The 23,466-nt window shown below is 34.3% G+C and overlaps 1 protein-coding gene across 16 annotated transcripts in view; it reads left to right on the plus strand.

Moving 5' to 3' along the window:
• LOC135202974 (kinesin light chain-like) overlaps positions 1-23,205 on the plus strand; it is a 197,754-nt gene extending 174,549 nt beyond the window's left edge. For 11 of the 16 annotated variants that reach the window (XM_064232496.1, XM_064232497.1, XM_064232494.1 and 8 more), the window contains 3 exons: positions 15,230-15,360; positions 19,391-19,445; positions 20,587-23,205. In XM_064232496.1, coding sequence (XP_064088566.1) covers positions 15,230-15,360; positions 19,391-19,445; positions 20,587-20,679 — 279 coding nt within the window. In that variant the 3' untranslated portion in view covers positions 20,680-23,205. Of the gene's footprint in view, positions 1-308; positions 366-2,896; positions 2,967-15,229; positions 15,361-19,390; positions 19,446-20,586 lie in introns of those variants that run through there. The other 5 variants (XM_064232503.1, XM_064232499.1, XM_064232501.1 and 2 more) reach the window with 4 other exon arrangements.
• Positions 23,206-23,466: the final 261 nt, after the last annotated feature.

Genomic DNA, 23,466 nt, shown 5'->3' on the forward strand with positions numbered 1-23,466 from the left:
ACTGTATTTACATACATTGCTTATTTCCTTCGGAAACGAAATTGTCGCTCCTTGACAGTCCAGCCTATGGTGCTGAAGTCACAGAAATCATAGTTTTCTAAATATTTTTCGTTACTCAACAAAAAGTACTGCACTAGACTCATTTCACTGGAAGTTTGTTTATTGCATTCTAACATGTCGTGGTTCTTTATATTCAATATGTCCATATCAATGAAATCACAGCTAAATTGGCATTGTCATTTTATTATATGAATGTAATTTCTAACTGACACAGTCAAGTGGCATTCTCTCTTTCTTCCAATGTAAAGGTGGTGCTGTTTGAAATATAACCAGCCAATGTACACTGGTGACTCCCATAAATACAAGTACAGTATATCTATTTTTTTCAAATGCACAGTACAATATGTGTCCTTACACAGTTTTATAATTACTATACATTTTGATGTATATTGCAAACCACACAAAGTGCACGGTGTGTATGCACGGTACAGTATTTACGTACACTTTATACCATACATAAGAATGAAACCAGTAGATGTTCTAGTCGTGTGTGAGTGGGAGTACTAGGAGTCTTCTGTTGATGGTAGCTGTAGGAAGGCAAGAACTTCAGTACTGGATTTTTTTCCTGTAAGAGTTAGGTCTCGCCTCCCATCATAAATGTAACTCTTGCAAAATATTGGCCATTAATTTCTAGACTGCTTTAGGGTAACCTTTCATTAAATTTTTTACATCTTCACATGATAACATATTTTGAAGTACAAAATAAATAAACTGAAGTTTTAAAAAAATATCCTTAACGCTGAAGTAAAACATCTTTGCGTAACCACCAAACATGAACATTCATTATTTCATGTGTCATGAGACCGTAATAATGATAATTGTACAAAGTTATAAAACTAGACTTCTTTCAATATCATTATACAAATTTATCACTAGACAGTTAGATGGAAAGCCAGTTTAGTAGCTAGATGAAGAGAGAACATAACAGTAAGGTAAAGCACACTCCTTTCCCCATTTGTGTCTTCCTTACAAGAATAATAGAATCAAGATACAATGCAAGTAAAGATTATGCCGATACAAATATCATGAATGAGTGGAGACAGGAAAAACTAATGTGGCATCCAGGTTGCACCAAAAAGTCAAGGATTTAGATTCTGGCTGAAAAACAAATATATATATTTATTTCTTATTTAAGGGTTTTCTTCATTTAGAAATAAATCTTAAGATTTTTACTCTCTCTCTCTCTCTCTCTCTTCTCTCTCTCTCTCTCTCTCTCTCTCTCTCTCTCTCTCTCTCTCTCTCTCATGTAATTGGATAATTTTGTGGGGATTGATAATCCAAATAGTATATAATCGGTAGAAAAAGATGAGAAATGAAAAGTAGATGCTAAGCTACTGTATTGTCAAAAGTTTGGAGAACACGCATAACCATTCCTTGTTTTATTATCTTTTTTATAATGGTGATTACATTTTGAAAGCAGCTATTAATTGTAGAATTGGATATAAATATGAAATTGTATGAAGTTGAATATGAACATCACCTTTTGATGTTAAACCTCACACATTCAGTTAAAAAAGTAGTTAAAGTAATTATCCCTTTGCTCTGTTTTTTGTTATTTTTCAGTTTATTTTATTCATTTTGTCAGTAGTATAGTAAAGTGAAGTAAATGCTCTTTTATTTCTTTGTTATGTAATTAAAAGATGATGTGTATTTAATGAAAACATTACCACATGAAGTTTTCTCCAGAATTTTGAAAAGAAAACCATAATGTCTGAATTTAAAAAAAAAAACTTACATTCTAAACACTTTCAAAGAAATTGTGAGTTATTGACAAAGCAAAAAATTGACAAAGCAAAAAATCCATTATACCAACAACTATTTACCCAACGAATCATGAATGAATGGTTGTTTGAAATGAGATTTGTAACATGAGTAGCGTTTCATGAAGTTGGAATTCAATGTAATTGAAATGACAAGCTACCCTTCACAAAACCTTAGACAATATAGGCCCCATTATTCTTCATTTCAAGTGTAGGTGAGTTTCCAGGATATAGCGTTATTGTGTAACAATTCACTTTAGAGACATTCAAAGAAATGATTCCCATTTGTTGTATTACAACACACTAGTATTTTAGGTCTTCATTCATGTTCACCAGTCCCTGATACATAACTGTTGGAACCAGTGTGTGCTTTTAAAGTGCAGTTTGAAAATCTAGTATAGATTTTTGTTTTATTCATTAATTGCAAAATTGATTTTGTTTAACTTCACATAGCTGTTTGCTTTTTTTGTACTTAAAATTGCAGTTGTATGTTGTTAATTTTCATTTACTTTCTCATCAGTTAAATGACTTGTCATAAAATGCATGATTGGATATTTTATCATTACTGGAAATGTTGGAATAGCAAGTGATTTTGATTATGTTAATATTACAATTAATGTAATTTCTTCGATTGGCAATAAGTGTTGTCGCAGTGGCATCACTGGTAATTTTACTTCAGTGTGTGCGGACTGGGATATGGATTAAAGATATCTGTACCACAACAGTTTCTGCATTGGTACACAAGAGTAATAGTGAATTATTTTATGCAATGGATTAAAAGATAATTATACTACTTATTTGGATACTTGAGAAAAAAGTTTTTCTTTAAAATTAGCGGTAGTCTTGTATTATAAGTAAGCTAATTATGTGTGGATATTAGGTTTTTATCATAAGAAATTGAGTTCTCAGTTTGTTAGCAGACATCTTTTTGAGAGCTTAGAATTGGACTCCACAGTTTGCTTCAGCTATATAGGTAACAGTGTCAAATTGTCATGTCCCAATGTGAAAGTGTGGTGGCACAGATACTTGTTCCATTCTCAGAGCGTTGGCTCAGGTTCGTTCTCTTTTTCCCCCAGCCCCCAAACTTCCCTTCCCCATTGGGGTCTGCCTCTTCACAAAGGTCACAAGACGACGCACGACACACCGGTATTAAAAAAATCTTCCACGCTTTCGGCTTTCAGTCCTGAATAAGAAGCACAAGCAGAATGCGCGCAACTCACACCTGTTTTTGGACTATTTAAGCGATGCTGTCTGGTGGCTGGTTGATTGTAGATTCCCTAAATCTTAACCTTTAGCCTGTTATAGAGGGATATTTCTATGCTATGTTGGGGCACAAGGGTGTAGCACTTAAAGAGGTCTTGACAGTTCCCTGCTTTTTTTTTTTTTTTTTCCCCCCTCCCCATTTTGATAATTATCCCTCTTGGATCTCATTTGTAGTGTAAAATATGTATTAATAATTCTTGTACATTTCTAAACACAGTAAATCTGAGCTTGTGCTTCACCTGACCCATGGTGTATCTCTCTTTTGTTTTTTAGATTTATAGTTTTCCCTCTATCCATGACAAAGGAATGCTTGGATACTAGGTGGCCTCAACATCTTGTGCTTAAATTTTCATTTGTGAATCATGTGGATGGAAATTTATCGCAGGAAATGAAAGTGTGAAAACAGGCTTGGTCATGCACCTTTCCATTGTGATAATTTGAGGTCATTTGTTAGTATTCACTCTTTCACTTTGTGTAAATATACTGTATATATAGTAGCATGTTGTAGTGAATTTTGTAAATCCCTGAAAGCCTTCGTCCAGTGTGCATTGATTTAGGGTCACCAGTCACCAGGTCTTGCAGTGGTCCAGTTTGTTGTGTTTTGGCAGAAAGATATTTAAAGCAGACTATTTTAGCATAAGTTTAAAGGCTTTGTGAATGTTTTAAAAACAGCCGTGTTCATTTTGACTACAGGAAGTGGTTTTTAAGCTCGAAGGAATCCTACTCTCGTAGCAGTTACTATTATAATGCTCTGTAGTGTATACTAAATGGGTTTGATGAATTTTGAAGTTACATCCGATAAAAAACTAGTCCAGCTATTTATTTTATGTTGGGATGTGATAACTCAGTTTTAAGGAGTAATTTTTTTTCTACGAAGAATCATTTTAATATAGTGACGCTCCTAATTTCTGCCAGTTCACAATATCAATGCCCTTGTACCTCTCTCTTTTTTCACACTTTGAGTGTGCCTACCTTACTGTTATATAATGTAGCTGTACTGAAGTTTTATTTTTTTTATCGTCAAGATATATCATAGAAGGAAAGCAGATTAAAATAGTTTTGTATACATGTGCAGTGATGACAAGATTGTTTAGTGTACAAAGGGGCCACTGTGCACTTTTGATGGCATATGATTATTGAAAGGTTTTAAATATATACGCACAACAATGCAGTACTGTTTATATGTATAATATTACATGTGCAGCATTTATGCAGTCATGTATGCGTATACTTGAAGTTTGATTTTGCACAAGTATTTTGTTTTACCCTGTCCATGGCCTCTAATGATTTTTTAAATTCTATATAAAATTATGTTGAGATTTGGAGGAGGAGGAGGCATTAATTTTTTTTCTTATCGCTTGCATGAGGAAGGAAGTCTGCCAGAAATCAAGTTGGCTGGGTTACACTTTGCAGATTATTTGCTTAATGCTGATTTCTGAATAATGCTGTCCAGGCACTCATTCTTCTCTCCAGTTCTGGTAGACAGCTTTGTATCATTAGCCAAAGATATAATGGGGATTGGTAGACTTTGCTAGAAAGTTTTTATCCACTGTTAACTTTTTAAGTTTTCCTTTATCATAGCACTTTTGCCGCACACACTTTCTGGTTTAGTTCATGAACATTCATGTCAGTATTTTCTGGGAAATTCATTGGGTATAGAGTATTGGCTCTGCTATTTCCAAAACTTCAAATCTGCAGAGGCATGGGGGTTGATGTATTAGGAAAAGAAATATGTTACCATAGAGCTCAGGTTTAGCTTTGATATTTTCCATGGAGCTTTGTAGGTTTTTCTGTGATAAAATGTGTATGAAATGTTAGATGTAGTAAGAATTATTAAAAGCACTGCTTATTACATGTAAGGCTTCCATTTTGACAAAAATGTATCAATAGAAATTTCAATAAATGGAGAGAAAATAATTGTGCATTTTCATGGAAGTCAAAATACAGTCATACAAACATTTGCTTCTTGAGCCAGCTGTGGTGTCTTCAGTTTAATTTCTTGATTGAACATTTATGTTATATTTACATCCTTCTGAATTGATTAGTTGATATTTTCAATATTACTAGCTTTGTTCTCGTTTCATATATCTGTAATTGCTATGACTGCCTCTGGTTAGCATTCATTTAGGGAATCACCAGCTCTTTGGTTTGGCCATTATATATCTTGTGTTTTAGATTTTCCTCGAAGTATTTCATTAAAAATGGTCTCATGGTACAATGTATGGCAACTTAATTTCATCCGTCCTTCAAAATAAAGTGAGTTAGTATTGCTCATTTTTGAATGATTTTGTTTAGCAGAAATGTTTATTGATAACTCCTCATTTTGAGAAATTATGTATATTGCCTGTGATTTGATGTGTTTAGTCCAAACTGTAGAGACACTATCATGGTATGGTGTTTGCATTAGGGGAAGGGAAAAGCTATCAAAAAGATGGTCATTGGCAAGAGGTGGGTTGTTTGTCTGTGGACTATATTGCAATGGGATGAAAGTAGGACTACAGTTTGAAGGGTAATGTAAGCAACATTGCAAACTGGGTTATTTATGAAGGAAAAGCTCACAACAAATAAGAAGGACTTTTGAAATACAGTAGAGGGGTAAGCAATTTATATCAAAGACAAGATAGTAATGTAATCAGCTGAGAAACTTTTATATTACTGAGGTATAAAAAAATCTAGTTACTATATACTTTGGATACATAGTAACTGTAAATTATCATTTTATGAAGAACATTGTATTTTTAATTTGGAAGGGAACCTGTAGCTGGCTCAAGTTGGCAAAAACACAAAAACTTGAAAGTTTGAAATTGTTGTTGTCACTTTTTTGAAGGTTACTGTGATCATGATAAATGTCTAGACAGTTTTACATTCAAAGGTATGGAGATGAGAAGAGTCTGATAATTGTTTAGTCATCATAGAACCAAATCTGGAACTATATTGTAAAAAAAAGATTTTTTTTCAGTGACATAAGTAGACATTCTCTCTCTCTCTCTCTCTCTCTCTCTCTCTCTCTCTCTCTCTCTTCCCTCCTCTCTCTCTCTCTCTCTCTCTCTCTCTCTCTCTCTCTCTCTCTCTCTCCACACCTTTTCTAAGGTAATGAGGCATTTTATTCTAGGATGTGCTTTTATTTTTTTATCATTATCGGTTAAACATTTAGCATTTTCTGGGGTGGTAAAATTTTACCTAGTACATATAGTGGTAGTACAAAATTGTAAGCTGAAGTATGTGGAGATTATTCATGGTCTGAACCGTGTACTTTTTCTTTTAAACTTCCTTGCACCTCTTCCTTGAGCAAGCAGCAATGTGGAGCACAACCATTTGAAGATTGTATAACTTATTTCTCTGTGGAACATCCCTTTGTATCATACACTAGCGTACAGTACATAACGTATATATATATTAGTTATATTTATCTATTTTCCATTAGTTCTGTGAGCTGTTGTGCATCAACTTTATTAATATAGTATGAAAATGGAGCTTTCTTTATTTTTATTGATAGGCTGGTATTATTTTCTTTTAGTTTACATGTCATGCATCTGAGCTTTTTGAGTTTCCATATGTTGTATTGTATATTACATTGGAGAAGGGCCATGTATGTTATTTTGTATTTATGCCTTTTATGCACAGCCTTGATTTAATTTTGGCCAGGTTCAATGTGATATCCCTCTCGGTACTTAATTCGTAATTTCATTTTGTATGACTGGTGATTTTAAACATGGCTTTCATAGTCAGTCTTCTTCATCTCTTCTTGATGACATGGCCAAAGAATATAACAATTTAGGATAATTTTGTATCGACTATGGCTTATTGCAATTTTCAGTTGGTATCAGTTGTTCCTGCCTCTATTACCCTTATGTTAAGGGCTTTTACTGGCTTTGATCTTTGGTCAAGTGTGTCAGGAGTGAGATGGAAATTTCTGATTGGAAAGCTAATTTGAGAGGAGACATTATTATTACTTTTTTTTTTCCTCCTTAATTTGAGGCATGTTGTCCCATGGTGCTGGGATACTTAATGTTTGATGTTTGATGTATGTCATTTTATTACACAGCATAATGTTTCCTCACATCAACGAAATATTAAGAAAGAAATGGCGCTTCTTTTGTTTTATCACAGGCTTTAATGACATTTTATGTTTGAATGTGCTCATTTTTAACATGCCGACCAAAATTTCAATAATTAGTGTTACTGGTGTACTTTTTTTTTTATCATAAATAAATCATGTGAGCTAGATGTTTTGTTTGCTTTTATACCTTATGTGTAATATTGTTTTTTATGTTTGGCTTCTTTTTATGTTGGAATGTTGTTATGTAAAGAACAGTTTGCTTTTTGCTTTGTTGTTTTGTAAGTAAGTAGCAAAACTGTGTTTGCATTGTATTGCACTTGCATGGTAGAAATCACCTGTGTTGTTGCACACCAAATGTTCATTCATTTTGGACTTGTACAAAAATCTGTATTGTCAGTTAGCACCTTGTAATTTGCACTTTTATGCATGGTGTGCTGTTATGATCAGTAGTGTTTAGTAGTAAATTTTGACAGGTTGGTGTGGGTTAACTGTCTTTAATAGTGGTGTTTAGTGGAAGACAGATCAATTTTATTTTTGTTGTACATTTAAATGCAGTAATATTCAAGTGGTCAGGGGTTTCCCTTAATACAGTCATGTCTTAATGTCATTTGGCATTGGGTGAAATTAATATGCAGTCAGGCAGCGGACATACCTCAACTGTTTATATAGTTGATGATAGGCAATTTTCTTGTGGTAGTGGGACAAAACCATCCTACAACGGCAGTTTTATCCAACAAGTGGGATGGCTATTAGAAGAAGGAAATTCGGCTGGTGAAAAGGTAGCGTTCACCTTTCCTACACTCAGAGTCTTCAGTCTTCATAGAGAATAGCCAGACATCTAAACAAGGAATTTAGTACACATATGGGTTGATTTTTCAGATTTGATTTTTAGTAATTGATCTCGTTGATCCCTTCAAAAATGTTTTGTTTTACTTGCCTGTGTGTAGTGTACACACACATTAGTGCAGAATATTTTGTAGCAGTTTAAAGATAATGTACTCATATAGTAGTAGGCAATATATTTTGAATGTTCTTGGGGATGATTTCCTCATTATATCACTTTTAAATTTTATCCACTTCTGTCAGTAGTGTTCAAGTGTTATTAAACAGACAGCTGTTCCAGGTTATGTAAGGCTAGACAAATCAGCACAAAGTTAAAAATTTTGGTTATGGAATTTTAATTTATGGAAGATTGGTATCCCTACCTGGGTTCTAAATTTTGTAAGGGAACTTAGATGATAGCAAAACTGAAAATTAGAGGAAAAGGCATAATGAATGAATATCATGATTATTTTAATGCAAAACTGGAGTTTATGTGCAACAGCATTATTAAAGGAAGGATTACCATTTCTTATTGCTGTATTAGATTCAACTTGGTTATGTAAGTGGTATATGATTATGCACTAGCCAGCAGCTTACAAGTATACATTGGACTAGAAAACTAAGGGCTACAGTAGTTACTACATTTGTTTTACAAGGTATGAGCTACTGTGATGAGTTTAATCTTGCAGTGGAGTGTTACATAAAGTATATTAGTGTGTGATAGGATGGTAAATTGCCTAGCATATATAATACATATACATATAGTTTATGCTAAATTGGGGTGAAGTTTTGATAAAGCCTTTTTAGTTTGTAATGATATTTTGTTTCTTTTGAAAGTGTGGTAGATATTTTCCATCCTGTTGGAGGAAAGATGAAGAGAAATTTGGTATATTTTCCTAAATCTTTGGGTAAATATACGTAAAAGAAAAATAAGGGTAATTTGGAAAATAGATTTGAGATCATGACTTTCAAAATTTACTTGTAGACAAAGTTATCCTGTCAAGTGCACATTGGAAGGACTTACATACCAAGTTTGGAATGCTAATGAACACCATCCATAGTCACAGAAAATCAGTTGGAACAACACTTTGGACAGGAATACACAAATCCCTTTTAGAGTTAATAAAAATATTATTTAAAGGGAGGATCTGTCTCATATGATCTAGAATATTTCAAGAGTTGCAATGTGAGATGGATTAGCAAAAAGATAATACAGTGTACCTCCCGTATTCGAGTTCTCCGGATTCGCGGACTCTCACATTCGCGGATTTCTCTCGGGAGCGTTTCCCCGCATTATTCTCGGAAAGTTTGCACATTCATGGTATTTTTCTATGAGAAATATCCACAAATTCCTGGTTTTTTTATCAATTTCATCATAAAATGCACTTTTTGTGATAAAACTATTAAAAAAACCAGGTATAAAAATTTTTAGCAGGTTTTTCTTGAGATTTAACTACCCAAATAGGAGGTTTTAAGCATTTTTATAGGGGTTCCAACTATTTGCGGGTTCTAACTATATTCAAGGGGGGCGGTTGTCTGGTACGCATCCCCCGCGAATACGGGGGATCCACTGTATGTTGTTTTTTAACCTAAAAGAAATTAAGCGTTGGTGCTGTACAGGCAGTCCCTGGTTAAGGGGGAGGGGGGGGGGGTTGTTTCCATTCACAGCAGGGGGCTGATAAGCGAAAACCGCGGTTAACCGAAACTCATCGATTTATGGTGCTTGTGGTGCTGATATTTAATTAATGGCGCCTCCTTTAGGCATTTTATGGTGCCATAATTCTATTGTTGGCACCTTATGGTGCTGATAACCGGAACTCTGCGTCTTACGGTTCCATAAATCGCCGATTTCATGGCACTAGACAATTGCCATGTAATCGAGTCTGCAGATAACCGGGACTGCCTGTATTATAATCTGTAGATGTTATTGGATGTAGGTGTCAAGTGTAGTCTTTTAAAACTAACAAAATATTAATCTGAGGTGAAATAATTTTCCAGATTGCTCACTTTGCTAACATAATTTTCCTCCTTAAGTCTAACTTGGGAGTTCATAAATTTGTTTTCTTTGGTCCTTTGAAATGTATCTGTCAAGTGGCTGCTCTGTCACTTTCCCATGTTTCTTTTAGGCATGGGTGGAGTTGGGTATCATGTTGGCCCTTACACTAAAAGAATAATTAAAATTTATTCCTTGCTATGGAATGGATTACTATCCTGATTTCAAGGTTGTGATTTTTTTTCTATTGGTGTTAAATCTCATGCCTGGCTTTCATGGCTTACTGTTTTTTTTTTTTTTTCTTTTTACAAAAGAGACTAAAATACATTTCATGTGAACAAGTTACTGTGCAAGCCCCATTTTATATGATAGTCACAGTTATCTATCTTGATTAATATGAAAGCCTCAGCATTTTATTTCATGACCACATAAAACTCTTCAATTCTCCTACTTTTCGTGCTTATAAAGTACTTAAGGCACTAGATTGACCTATTTGGGTATGATTAAAATTCATTGGTTTTGGAAGATACAAGTGTGAACCTTAAATTTTTCCTCAGTTATAGGGTCAGAGTGCTGGTATTAGGAGGGAAAACTTCAGATTGGAATAACTTCTTGCTTGTTGTGATCACTGACTTTTGGGATAAGACTGCTCACTAGTTTCTTTGAACTCTAATTATCATCTTAAGTGTTCACAGTGCATTGATTTTGCATTTGAATTCTACTCTACTAGAATGGGTTGCTTTAAATGGTAGGGTTTAAAAGCATCTTCCAGACTTTTAACCTTCATTTTGAGTTCAGTAAATAATACATACTCAGTCAATTGGAAGTTATTTTATTTGGTGTATGTTTGAAATAAATCATGTTGTGCAAGATATATTACCCTGTGTTAATGGGGCTTAGTGAATCATACCATGCTTTCTGTGGTGTGGTGGTAGTTTTCCTTGCAAACATTTTTCTTCCGCATTTGATCTCTTATTATTGTCTATGGTTGTATTGTCAGAGCCAAGTATAGTATTCCACCAAGGAATATTAATCTATTACTTGATTGATTAGTAAGGTATTAGTATTTCTTACTTGATTTACTTCTTCTTATGTTCTAAGTTCTACTTGTAGTTTTGTATATACTACCTAATTATATTAACCCTTAAAAAAATTTTACTGTATATTTTCTATCATTTTTTGTCATCAAACGTTGGACGAATGTTGTAAGTGATCTTTGAATCCCAGTTAAACCGTATATTTTAAATTTTAAGGCAATCCTCTGCTGTAAAAGATATAAAGTTGGGGGCTCATATATTTTTCAAAATGCTTGATTTTCAATCAGGATACTAATGAATATAATTAAGTATATAGGAGAGTGTTGATTTAATGCTTATATTTGTGGAAAGAAGCTGAGATGCATATTTTTCTTTTAAAGTAAAAAAAAAACAATGAGAACTTTGGTTGCAAGTTGGATCACTGCCAGTTCTTCCCTTCCTTTGAGTGCACTTTCCTTGTTTCATCTTATTACTTAACCTTTACTTTGATAAGGTGGTGGACTTGGAATGAAAAAAGATTTTGCCTGTCTTTTCTTGAACTTTCCAAGTAAGACGGTCTGCAGTTGTTGATTTCCACTTACCTGCATTTTGTCATTTTAGTATAATTTTAATTTTTCTGTATTTTTTGCAGCTTTCTATTTTATTTTTCTTGTTTAATTGCTTCTGTGCTCTTTTCAGGAAAAACAAAATAACATCGTATTATGACAGTAAAAATATAACTGCATGCTTCCAGACCACTATCATTGTTTTTATTATTTTTGTTACTATTACTGTACTATTCTACCTTCACCTACTAACAGTTAATTTGGGCAGTAAATGTAAATGCTTTTTTTACTTGTAGAAAGTATTACAGGTCAGTTTCATTTCCTTTTTTTCATCAATCCCCTCTTGGAGAATGTCTTGTATTCAAGTTAAACCATTGGGATAAATAACTGAATTCAACAAAGTGTTCACCCTGTTTGGAATTTCTAGCTCACTTCCATTCATCTTTGGTCCTACATACCCCACAACCAACATAGATTCATAATTGATGAATAAGGTTGAATGGATTAACAGTGGACATTTACAGCAAGCACTTGACACTTATAAAGAGAACTCTCATGATAACTGTGTAATCCTCTTATGAAGGGTAGTATACATTTATTGATCCTTGATTTATGTAGGTCTTGATAAAAACAGCTATTTTCTTTGAGCGGTGCCATAAAACCCCCTCGAGAGAATTACAGACATGGAATTTTATTGGCAAAACATAGGAGTTGGTTATTTGTCCACTCATTATCTTTTGTATGTTGTGGATCCATTCAGATTCTTGCTTTTTTTTAAAGCATTCAGAAAATTGTTCTCCCCCAAGAAATCATACTTTCATTTTTTTATCATTCTTGCATATGAATTAAAGCTGCAGCTAACAATGGGTTTGATATTTGATATGTTCAGGTAGAAGAGACTTTATGCTGAAGAGACACAGGCTGTATGGGATACTCAGAGAGGGAAGCAATGGAGGCTTGAGGCCTTTAAGGTTCTCTGAACCTCTTTTTAAGTTCCTTTAATGAGCTTGCAACTCGTAAACTTATCGTAGGTGTCCCTTCTGGTTGAACCAGGTGTTAGTATTTGAGTCTTATGGGGATTGTGTTTAGGCTAGAATAAGTGATTGGTGACGTACACAAGCCTTGTATGGCTGCTTTTCTATTTTCTGTCTCTTAATTACTGGATTTAGGCTTGATCTCACTTCATACTATAAATTGGTGCAACTTGGTTTGGATACTTGATTAGGATCTCATTGTTGAAGCTTAATTTATGGACTTACAAGTATTTGAGACCAGGTATCTGAGTCTGTCACCTCAAGTGATTTTAGGTATATTATTGTCCTTATGATTAGTATCCTGATTTATATATACATACTACTTAGACCAGCAGTCTCCAAACTCTTAAGTACAATGGCCATACTATTTTTAGTGGACCAATGGATCAAAGAAGAATTTTAAAATTAATGCAAATTAAGTGAATATAAAAGTTTTATTTGTAGTGTTTTTGTATTCAACATGACAAGATTCATGGCAGTTAAACATAAACAGTACCTTGCTTTTCACCAAGAAATGATCAGTGAAGGAGGAAAAATGTTGGTCATTAGTAATTGCTCTGATAGAATAATCTGAGTGTTTAATTTCTTCATTAATTTTATTTCATTTAATGAAATATAACAAATATTTGTTTGGAGTTTGAATTTACCAAAAAGTTTCATACACTACGTACGTGACTTACAACCTGTTCAACTTATGGTTTTTCTGAACTTACGACCAGAATAATAAGAGTCTGATTTTTAAAAATTGAAACAAACCTGTTTAATATAGCCAAAATGGTAGAGACTCCTCATCGTAATCTTAGTGTTTTTACTCCAGTGTTTAAAGTTCAGGAGTTTACTCCTGGATAAATTCTGTTTCTTCTATCTCTGTCATTCTTGTGAACTCCCATGTAGTCCCAGGATCATCTGGTTGAGGTTTTGCCACTTACTGATTTCGGTGACTGTACTATAATGTGCAACAGTTAAAGCCCTAAAGGCTTTTGCACCATGTTGTATTCTGACATTTAGAGCAGTTTGTGTTAGAATCTAGAGCTGTTTTTATTGCAAACCTTCCCTGCAAGATATCAAGGGATAATTCATTAGTATTACTTGTGTTAAGTTGGTGTGTGATAACAGTAATGTATTCAGGGGTATCATTGCAGTATTTCAGCCAGATGATGTAAGTACGGGAAATAGTAAAAACACTTGAAGATTTTAACATGGAAAACATTTATCAGAAGGCCTGAAAATGAAATAACTTTTTTTTTTGTATTGAAGGGTGTTAGAAAGAATTAACACAGATAGTTAGGACTAGATTGTTAATGGTGAGAATATGGTTGAAATCAGAATAAAAATTTCTTTTTGGAGAGTGACTTAGGATGGCTTCTTCAAACAAAAACATATGCTAAGGTTTGACTTTATTTTTTCATTGTTTTATGATAAGTTTAGTGTAATTTTGAATTATTCATAAGTTATTTGATTAAAATACTAAGTAACCCAAGTGTCATGTACTCGCAATTTTTCTTTTACATAATATCTGTAAAGCAGTTCCTCTACTAAAAGCTATTTCCCTTTTGCCAGTTCATCTGTAAAATTCCTTGGTACCTGCATGTTCCTTGTCATATTGTACTGTAGTTAAAGGCTTTAGTTTAAACTGCATCTTTCAGGTTTGTACAGAAATGGGAACAAAGGTACTTTAAATGTGTGTATGCCCCTGTTTGAAGTGGATTTTATTCAGCCTTGTTCTAATACTTTTGTATGTTTTGAAACCCTCTCCACTTCTAATATATCAAATAATAATCCGTAATTTTAATCTTAAGTCAGAGTGAGGATTGCATTTACAAATAACAAATGACATATCCAGTTTTGTTTAGTATACAGTACTTGTTTAATTTTTTTTTTTTATAGTATTTTGTACCAGTTTATCTTCTTAGTTATCTGAAACTCTCTCTCTCTCTCTCTCTCTCTCTCTCTCTCTCTCTCTCTCTCTCTCTCTCTCTCTCTCAATGAAGATCTTGTGACATGCATGTTAATATTATTTTTTACTTAGTGTAATGGTGTTTGTGCATGTGTAGAGTAGTGGCAGCACTTAGCACTTTTGGTCTAGGCTCGCAGTGGTGGTGGTGAAGGATTTCCCATGTTACCTTTTTCGGAACACAGTTATGTTTCTTTAGGGCTTGTATGTGTTCCAGTTACGAAGTCTGAGGCATTATTTGCAGTGACCAGTAAGTTGACTGCCTTTCATTTTGAAGGGGAGCAATTATGAAATGTAAGATTGTCATAAAATGAAAACTTTTCTCAATGTAATTTTTTTGTCATTAAATTTTTCTTCTGTAAACCATAAAATGTTGCATTGGTCTTAGATAATATGCATTCATATTCATTAATTTTGAAGATTTCAATACTAATAGACTTAAATTTTCATGTTATTTGTGTGGAGTAGGTTCTTAGGAAAAAAGAGCATGTGTGTATTAATTTATTGGGAAGTTCTTTTTTTTTGCCAAATCATTGTTGTCTGAGCTGCCATGCCTCATGTGTTTGGTGACATCTCCATCATAAACCCTTTTTAAAAAAAGTTAGTGAGTTAGCTTTGACAAGAGTTAGCTTTGACAACCACCACCACCACTATTGAGGAGTCATGTTAGCCAAGTGTGTGATGCAATATCTGCCACATAGTATGAGTACGGTCGTCTGCGGAGGTCCAGTTCTTTCTCCAAGTTACGGGCTTCCATAAAGAAATCTAGTGCCAAGTTGGTACACAAGCTGCGGGGCCGTTTGGAAGTAGAGAACGAGGACAGTGAAGCAAGGTAAGTTGTGTTTCAGTGGTCATTCCAATACCTTCAGTAACATAGTTTGTGAAAATTGTTTTCTGTGCACGATAGATTTTATGATGATGTGCTTCTTGAGGTAAAGTGGCTTGTCTGTTGGATTGTGACCTAGCAATTAATCTTAATAATAGTTTCTCACATGCTAATTTAGTCTTGGCTTTATAATTATACTGCATTTATTCACTTTGTCTTAGTATTAATTTGATGACACAAAACAGCTTTCACAATCATTAAACATGGTTAGGAAGTATGGGAGAGTGTGCAAAATGTTACGTTTGCTCTTCCTATCCCTATTTGATATAGTTTAGAAGCTACATTGAATGGTCAGCAATTATGCCATCATTTCTGCTGCCACTTTATTGGTTTTCTCCAGCACAAAGTTCACTTTTAAAACAGAAAGCATTTTAAGACTTGTAAAGCCTTGTATGATTTCAGAGAAGGAGGATACTCTGCCACTGTTATGTGTATTAATTTCATATCTGTTAGAATGTTAAGCAATCAGACATTGCAGGTAATTAGCGGTCTTATTGGGGACCTCTAAATACTGTCACAAAATCTTGAGGAGTGGACTGGAAGCCACTGATAGTTACATTTGCTTGAGCTTCTCTTGTTCCTTTGCAGAACTGTCAAGAAATTTTTCTTATTGTTACCTAGGTTAGACAATGTATAATTTAAAAGAATTAGTGTTGGCTTTTATTATTTCCACATTTTCCTGATGTACTGCATATCAGAGAAAATATAGTAAATTTAAGTAATTTATAGGTTGTACAGCCAAGGAGAGGCATTGCTTGAACAAATGTTTAATGCTTAAAATTTGCTTTTAAGTTTGTGGAGTTTTTAGGCTTGGAGTGAAACTGACAAATCTTCTTTTGTTGAACTAATTTAAGATTAGTTTTAAAGAATAAATCCTTTGGGACCAGCCATATAAGTTCCATATGTTAATTCAGTGGTCTGCTTTTTTAACTATTTTATTAATAATTGCAATAAAGAACTCACTGTATTTGCTCATTTAGTAATAATTTAGTATCATGGCAACATTTCCAGAGGATTTTTTAGTATCATTTAAATACATAGCCTGTTTGGAAACCAGGTTGTCTTTCATTTGGCTGTAATTGGTCCTCAGGGCTTAGGGATTGGTTGTTGTAATAGAGGTTTAATAGAGTTGAATGTCTTGAATTTTTAGCTCTGCAATACTGAATTCATTTTTCCAAGTTTTCTTGGACCTCCTAATAGCATCTTGATTAGGTCATGGGTGACTACAGGTTTGCTGCTCTTTTTAAATAACTTTTAGTGTGGTCCTAATGCCAGTCCATTTTTCATCTTCCACAGGGCCTTTTTAACTTCATCACCTCTTCATCTGTTAAATTACCTGTTTGTTTGTTTGTATATCATGCTAGTGTCCTCTAGTTCATATTTATTTTATTAATGCAGAACATCCAAAATACTGTGTCTCAGTATCTTTCTTTTCAACTTCAGTTTCTCCATTCTTATCTTTTCCATTTCCTCAGCCACATTGCCATCCTGGATATTTTCCTTTTTCCCTTGCTTTGCCGAGATCTTTTTTTATTCCTCCTCTTCTTTGTCCTTTCCACTGGTGTTTTATCCACTCTTCACATTTCCTGATAAACATCTCTTTCTATTTTCCTGTCTGTTTTCTGCTAAAACTTGAAGCCTCTTCTCTTCCCCACTGTGACATAATACTTCTGCCATCTATTACAGGATTTCTTTTTCCATCAGTTGCCACAACCACTGTCGCTCACCCATTTCTCTGGATAGTCATTATTATAGAATGGCTGGCTAGGATTTGCCCTTGTATGACCGTAACTCAGAGCAGAATAAAAACGGAGGACAGTGAAGTTTGTATGTGTGGTGGTGTGTCTGGTGTGTGTGTGTGTGTGTGTTGTGTGTGTGGCGGGGGGGGGGGGGGTGGCGGGGGGGGGGGGGGGGGGGAGAAAAAAAAAATTAGTCGCCGAAAATAATATTGAGGATTACTCTACTACACATGTGAATGAGGAGGGTTGCTTAATGTCACTTTGTGGAAGAAAAGTTAGGAATTTCTGCTGACTGCTGATGTTCTGATCAGTTTATGACACAAGACTATTATTCACTAAGTGCTAATTGTATTTTTATAATAAGATATAGTGTCATTTTTGTTAGAAAGGAAATTTGCATACAGCATTTGGTATCAATTTCTGTAGGCCTGCACTAGGAAGAGTTAAGTATATCTTAGTTTAACTAGACCACAGAGCTGGTTAACAGCTCTCCTGAAGTGAGTGTTATCATGTAATAGTGATTGAGATTAATGACTGGTCCCAAAGGATGTTTTTAGTATTGTTTTTATTTTACACACACACACACATATATATCCTGATGCATTAATAATGTTCTGAAAGTACTTCAAAGGTTATTGATAATTTTTTTTTTGTAAATATACACTGCTTTTTCAGTTGCTTTTATCATTAAGGACTTGATCCATCATACATGTATGGTTTAGGTACACTGAAATGAAGATGGGGGAATTACTGTGCCCATTTAGGTTAAATAGGATTATGTACGCAGTGGAATTTAAGAAGCCAGTTGCTATTGTGCCATTACTTTTTTTTATATGTTGAATTTATTTGTTTATGTAATGTGACCTTATTGTGCATGAGATTAGTATTTACAAGTTGTGAAAACTTTAACTCAGTCTTTGTTAAATTGATGCCTGGTCTTGAGATTTGGAATTCTCTTCCTGCATCCTTTATTCCTGACTCCTCCATACTCTGAGATGGGCCTGTTGCTGCCTTTGCTAATTAGCTTTTAATGAAAATGAAAATATTGTCGCACCAAAAGTTTATCATAAAAAGGGTTAGACTTATACAATATAGTTTAAAATGCTTTAGGAAAGTAGGAGATTAGCTGCTTTGTCTTAATCCACATCTGGTGGAGAGAAAGAAAAAGGGTGTAAGACTTGCCTCTGAAAATGGACAAGGTTATCAAATGATGCTAAATTCTTAACATTTCTTGAGAATGAGATTGGGAGTTATGCTCAGAAATGTGAGATGGAGAGCGCCTCAGTGGCATGGTCGGTATGGTGTTGGCCTGCCACCTCGGTGGCCACGAGTTCGATTCCTGGGTATTCCATTGAGACGTGAGAGATGTGCATTTCTGGTGATAGAAGTTAACTCTCAACGTGGTTCGGAAGTCACGTAAAGCTGTTGGTCCCGTTGCTGAATAACCACTGGTTCCATGTAACGTAAAAACACCATACAAAAAAAAAAAACAAAGATTTGAGATGGAAATAAATTAGTTCCAAGCCTTTTTATTATATTTTTGTTTTCATTCCTAAGGTTATGACAGAGTTGCAAAGGAGAAACTGGATTAAGACATTTATTAAATATTACTTTTGTTGCATACATTACTACAAGGAGGTTGTTTTGTGTTAGTCAGCTTCTGTTTTTTTCTAAATGTCTCAAGACTTGATGTTTTCTGTAGTGAGAAAAATGTGTGTGATTAGTCTCTTTACTCTTATACTTCCAGTTTTCTCACAATATTTTTAAATGCTGTACTTAAATTTTCATTTACTATATTGATTCTTTCAGAGTAACCTCACATACAAATGATAAGTTAGATACATAAACATGAAATTGCATAAATACAGATCAGGTCTAGTATTTAAAGCATGCTTTGAAATTCCCAGTGTAGCTTTATATTCTTGATGTTAGCATGACTTGCTTTTGCATCTGAGTGAAGTTAGGTGAGTGTCACTCACTGCTGCAGCAAAGATATCTGGGATGTATGCATAGTACTGAATACAAAAGCTTAACACAAAATGTTTTACAGGTCATTGTTTAGATTAGATGTCTTTGGTCTTTGTGCTTTGCCATGTTGGCAACTTGTTATTATTTTAACACCTGCATAATATTTTATCTGATGTGATTCTGTACTAGCTGTCAGTTTCTCCTTTGTGAGGGGTTTTGGAACATGAAGTCAGATTATACTCATTCTCTTGTTTTTGTTTTCATTTCAGAATGAAGCGAGCAAGTTCAATGTCCGTTCTTAGTGGAGAGGATTGTAATAAAGAGGTAAGATTTGGCTGTAAGGTGTTTGTGTTTTCTATTTATATTTTCCTTCATGCATTTAATTATTAATAGTATTAAAAGGACAAATTTTCTAAGACAATTTGTATTTTTCATAGCTACTGCTTAAAGTATTCAAATGTGCAGAATTTTGTCTCATTAATCTGGATTGTTCCCCTGAGTATGTTGCTTGAATCATTTGCAAGAATTCCTGGAAGCTGCTATATATGAAATTCAAGTCAGGTTTTTTATGATGTTGAAAAGTGAAAATTAGTTCTGGTTTTATATGATTGCACATCAGCATTTTGTTAAAAAAAAAAAAAAAACTGGTATTCCCTGAGTATGTCTTACCATATGACTTGTGTATATAATGAGACCATACAGAGGATCTTGTCCATATTGTTTACAGTTATGTAAGCTTTTCCATATATTTTAGGAGCAGTTATCTGTCAGTTTATTGAATGCATAATGTTTTCAATATCCTTCAAAAAGTTCCTTTTCTCTGGCTATAAAGCTTGCTGATATGGTAACGTAATTATTATTTTATCTTTGCTTTTAATTTTTAGGTATTCTAGAGTGAGAAGATCCTACATATAAAAGATATAGTATAGGAGATTAAAGCACATGCAGTATATTAGGTGGTTAGTAGGTACATTTTAGGCCATACAATATAATAGGCTAGGTTTTGGTGCATTATTGGATTTTTGCAATTATGGGAGGCCTAACCCCAAGCACTCTGCTAATGGCGAATTCCGGAGTATTCTGAATTCCCACACATTGCCCTTGGTGTCAGACTGATAGATGACTTTTAGACCAAGTTGTTGGAACAGAACAATAGTAAAGGAGGTAACTTTTATTTTAAATTTATTAATTAGTGTGATTTACATTAGCCCAAGTTTTTAGTGGTTTTCAAGAGTTTTGGGGGGGAAAATTAATAAGAACTGAATATTTTTTCCATTTTGTAGTAATATGTATTGATGAACTTCTAAATAGGTTGCATTGGATATGGGATAACTATTAATAAGGATGACTGTGTTCATGATAGTATTCTAAGTTTTTTGATGATTTTGCAGAAATATTTTAATGTCGATAGTCTCATATTTGCCGTATGATGATGATGATGATATTTTGATTTTCATCATTTCAGATACTAGTGGTGCCTCTGGCTCTTCGTGGTCGTGCAGTAAGCTCCGAACATCTATCCCGACCAGTTGCTTCTGCCTCACTTGGCCTTCGTTAGAACCTGTGGAAATGTTGATTTCTTCGTTATCTTACTCCAGTTTTCATCATGTTTCTGAATAGCTTTAGCAAAAGCAGGATTATTAATGTCCTGGCTTTGCTGCTAATTATCAAGGCCGTAAACTGTCCAATTAGTAATCATAAGGAGAGAAGGGGGGACGGGGGTGGGATATCCTTATATTGTGCATGGTCCTAGGAGATGTAGTTCCTCCCCACCCCCCTGCCCAACTGCTTTGGATTTGCTAATGTTGATTCTGCAATGTCCAAAGTGTTGGATTGAGCCAGTAAAGAATAATTACAGATTTCATATGTCTTACTCTTGAAAGGAAAATATACTCGCTGATGTAGTTCTGTACCATTGCTTCAGTAACGTGGTACACGGAGACGTGGATTCCATGCATAATGATTACTTTAGTCAACCGCTGTCAAAAGAGACAATATTTGCTCAGCGAATGGCAGGCAGTAGCCCCTGGTCACACTGCACAGAGAAAGGAGAGGAGAGGCCCCTGGTTTTAATTGAGTTGTATTTGCACAGACATAACTTTTGATCTATTGCCTGGCTGCAGTAGATGGTGACTTAAGGCAAAGCAATTGATTGTGACGGAATCATTGAGAATAGTGTAAGAGTGTCGGCCTAGCATAGATGTTGGTGTCTTGATTTCATTGGGAGGCGCAAGTGGCACCACTTTTGGCAGTGAGGTCTGGGTTCGTTGGTGGGCACGCCAAAGGAGTTAATTTTCATTGGAGTGACATCGTGGACAAGCATCGAGTAGTGAAGGAAAAAAGTAACATACTGTGTTATAGTCTACACAAACATATGCATACACTGTGTAATTGTGTATGTATGTGAATATATATACATATAAATATGTATTTATACTTGTGTATACTGACTTCATAAATGCTTATATGTATGTACAGGTATATGTAAATGCATATGTGAATATGATAATATACATGTGTGTGCAACATATATATTTATATGTATATATATACATAGTTTGGCTTAGGATGTATGTATTTGTATATTCACATATATATACACTTGACACATTCATATCTATTATTTCAGAGCCTTAACAACTAGCATGTTTCAGAAGTTTTCATCTATAGCCTTAGCGATATTATGTCAAAAGAGGAGAAACCTTTTGCCATAATCATGTAATGCAGTTTTGATGAGTTTGCACTTGTAATCACGAAAGCCAAATTTTAGTGCAATTTCATGTTATTTGTGGTAAATGTGCATTGAGGGGTTATTTCGTTTGAAATGTCATGATTGTATTATGCTTTTATATTGATATATAGCAGAAGAAGAAGAAAAGTAATGAAATCCAAAAAATGCATAATGAAAGGTGACATTTTGCATTCCATGATGATCTTGATATAGATATCTAGTCTTTTTATTTATTTACTGAACTTATGCATTCTTGTTTTGTACACATTTGATTTGACCTCAAACATTCTCTGTATATTTACAGACATTTGTCTTCTCAGACAGATGCTGTGCATGTTAATCTCTCTCCATTTTCTTAGTCTCCTACCCTCATAACCTCTGCCCCTTTCATTCTTTCACAGTATTTATTGCTTTATACATATCTACTTGTACAGGCACATACACATACTATTCGAATACTTCTTGTATATCTTGAGTTAACGACATGCAGTCATGTGGTTAAAAGTCAATCTTTTTTTTGTGTGCAGGGTCTGCATTTTGTATATTTTCATGTTTATTACTTACTGTAGATATTTGTTGCATTAAGATTTAAGATTGAATTTTTTATATTGAAACATTATAAAAAAAATGTTTGTACAGTAGATCTGCTGAGCAAAATTCTTGTACCACAGCTTGTGTGTGTGTGGGAGGTCATTGTATGGTGGGGCTAAATAGGGAAAGCCCTTGCTGCTTTTCATGTAGCTATGGAAGTGGATCTATTTTTAAAACCCTCAAAACTTTCCAGGTTAAGCATCAGTTTGGAGGAAATAGGGGTAGGTTTTGTAATTTCTTGGTCGTTGCAATTGTGTTGATGTAAACAGAAGAATTGGGAATGGTCCAAACACAGGGTAAATGTATTGCAAGGGGAGTTGCAGACTTCTAAGCTTATTGCACAATTAACCAGAAAAGTCTGATGATTTATTAATGATGATGTTCATGAAGATTTTGTAATGATAAAGACTGTGATTTTCCTACTTGAGCAATGGTTGTCAGTAGTTACATTAAGTCAGTAAGTGGTATTTTAATAATTGTCAAATTTTCATCACCTTGCACAGGTTACAGTGAAGGTGTGTACATGTATGCAAACGTGTGAGTATATGCAACTTTAATGGAAAATTAGGTAAGAAGAGAAATAGTGAACTATGAGGTTCAAGGGAGGGAGGGGGGACTATTCAGAGCTTCAGCACATCATCTGTTTGAACATTTACGACCCAAATTTTTGGTTGGCTTTTTGTCTGCTTTTGTCTGTGCATTCCCACAGTGACACAGCATCCAGTGTAGGAAAATTATCAATAAACAACTTGATGGCTTAAATTTGTTTTATATTGTCCCTGAAATAAACCAGTGTACCCGTCAGACTTCACGTATGATGATCTTTGTATGTTACTGTAATCACTAACCAATTCATTACCAAAATTCTGTGCAGTTATGCAAACTAATAATGTAGAAACGAATTTTAACAAGAAGGGGAAACAGATCCAAGAGAATAAAGGCACAGTATGAAATTTTTTAAGTGAATATGAGCGGAGAAACAAACTGAACACAATTAAATGCGAACATGGAAAAAGTTGAATA

This window comes from Macrobrachium nipponense, chromosome 33 (assembly GCF_015104395.2).
Source record: "Macrobrachium nipponense isolate FS-2020 chromosome 33, ASM1510439v2, whole genome shotgun sequence".
Taxonomy (NCBI): domain Eukaryota; kingdom Metazoa; phylum Arthropoda; class Malacostraca; order Decapoda; family Palaemonidae; genus Macrobrachium; species Macrobrachium nipponense.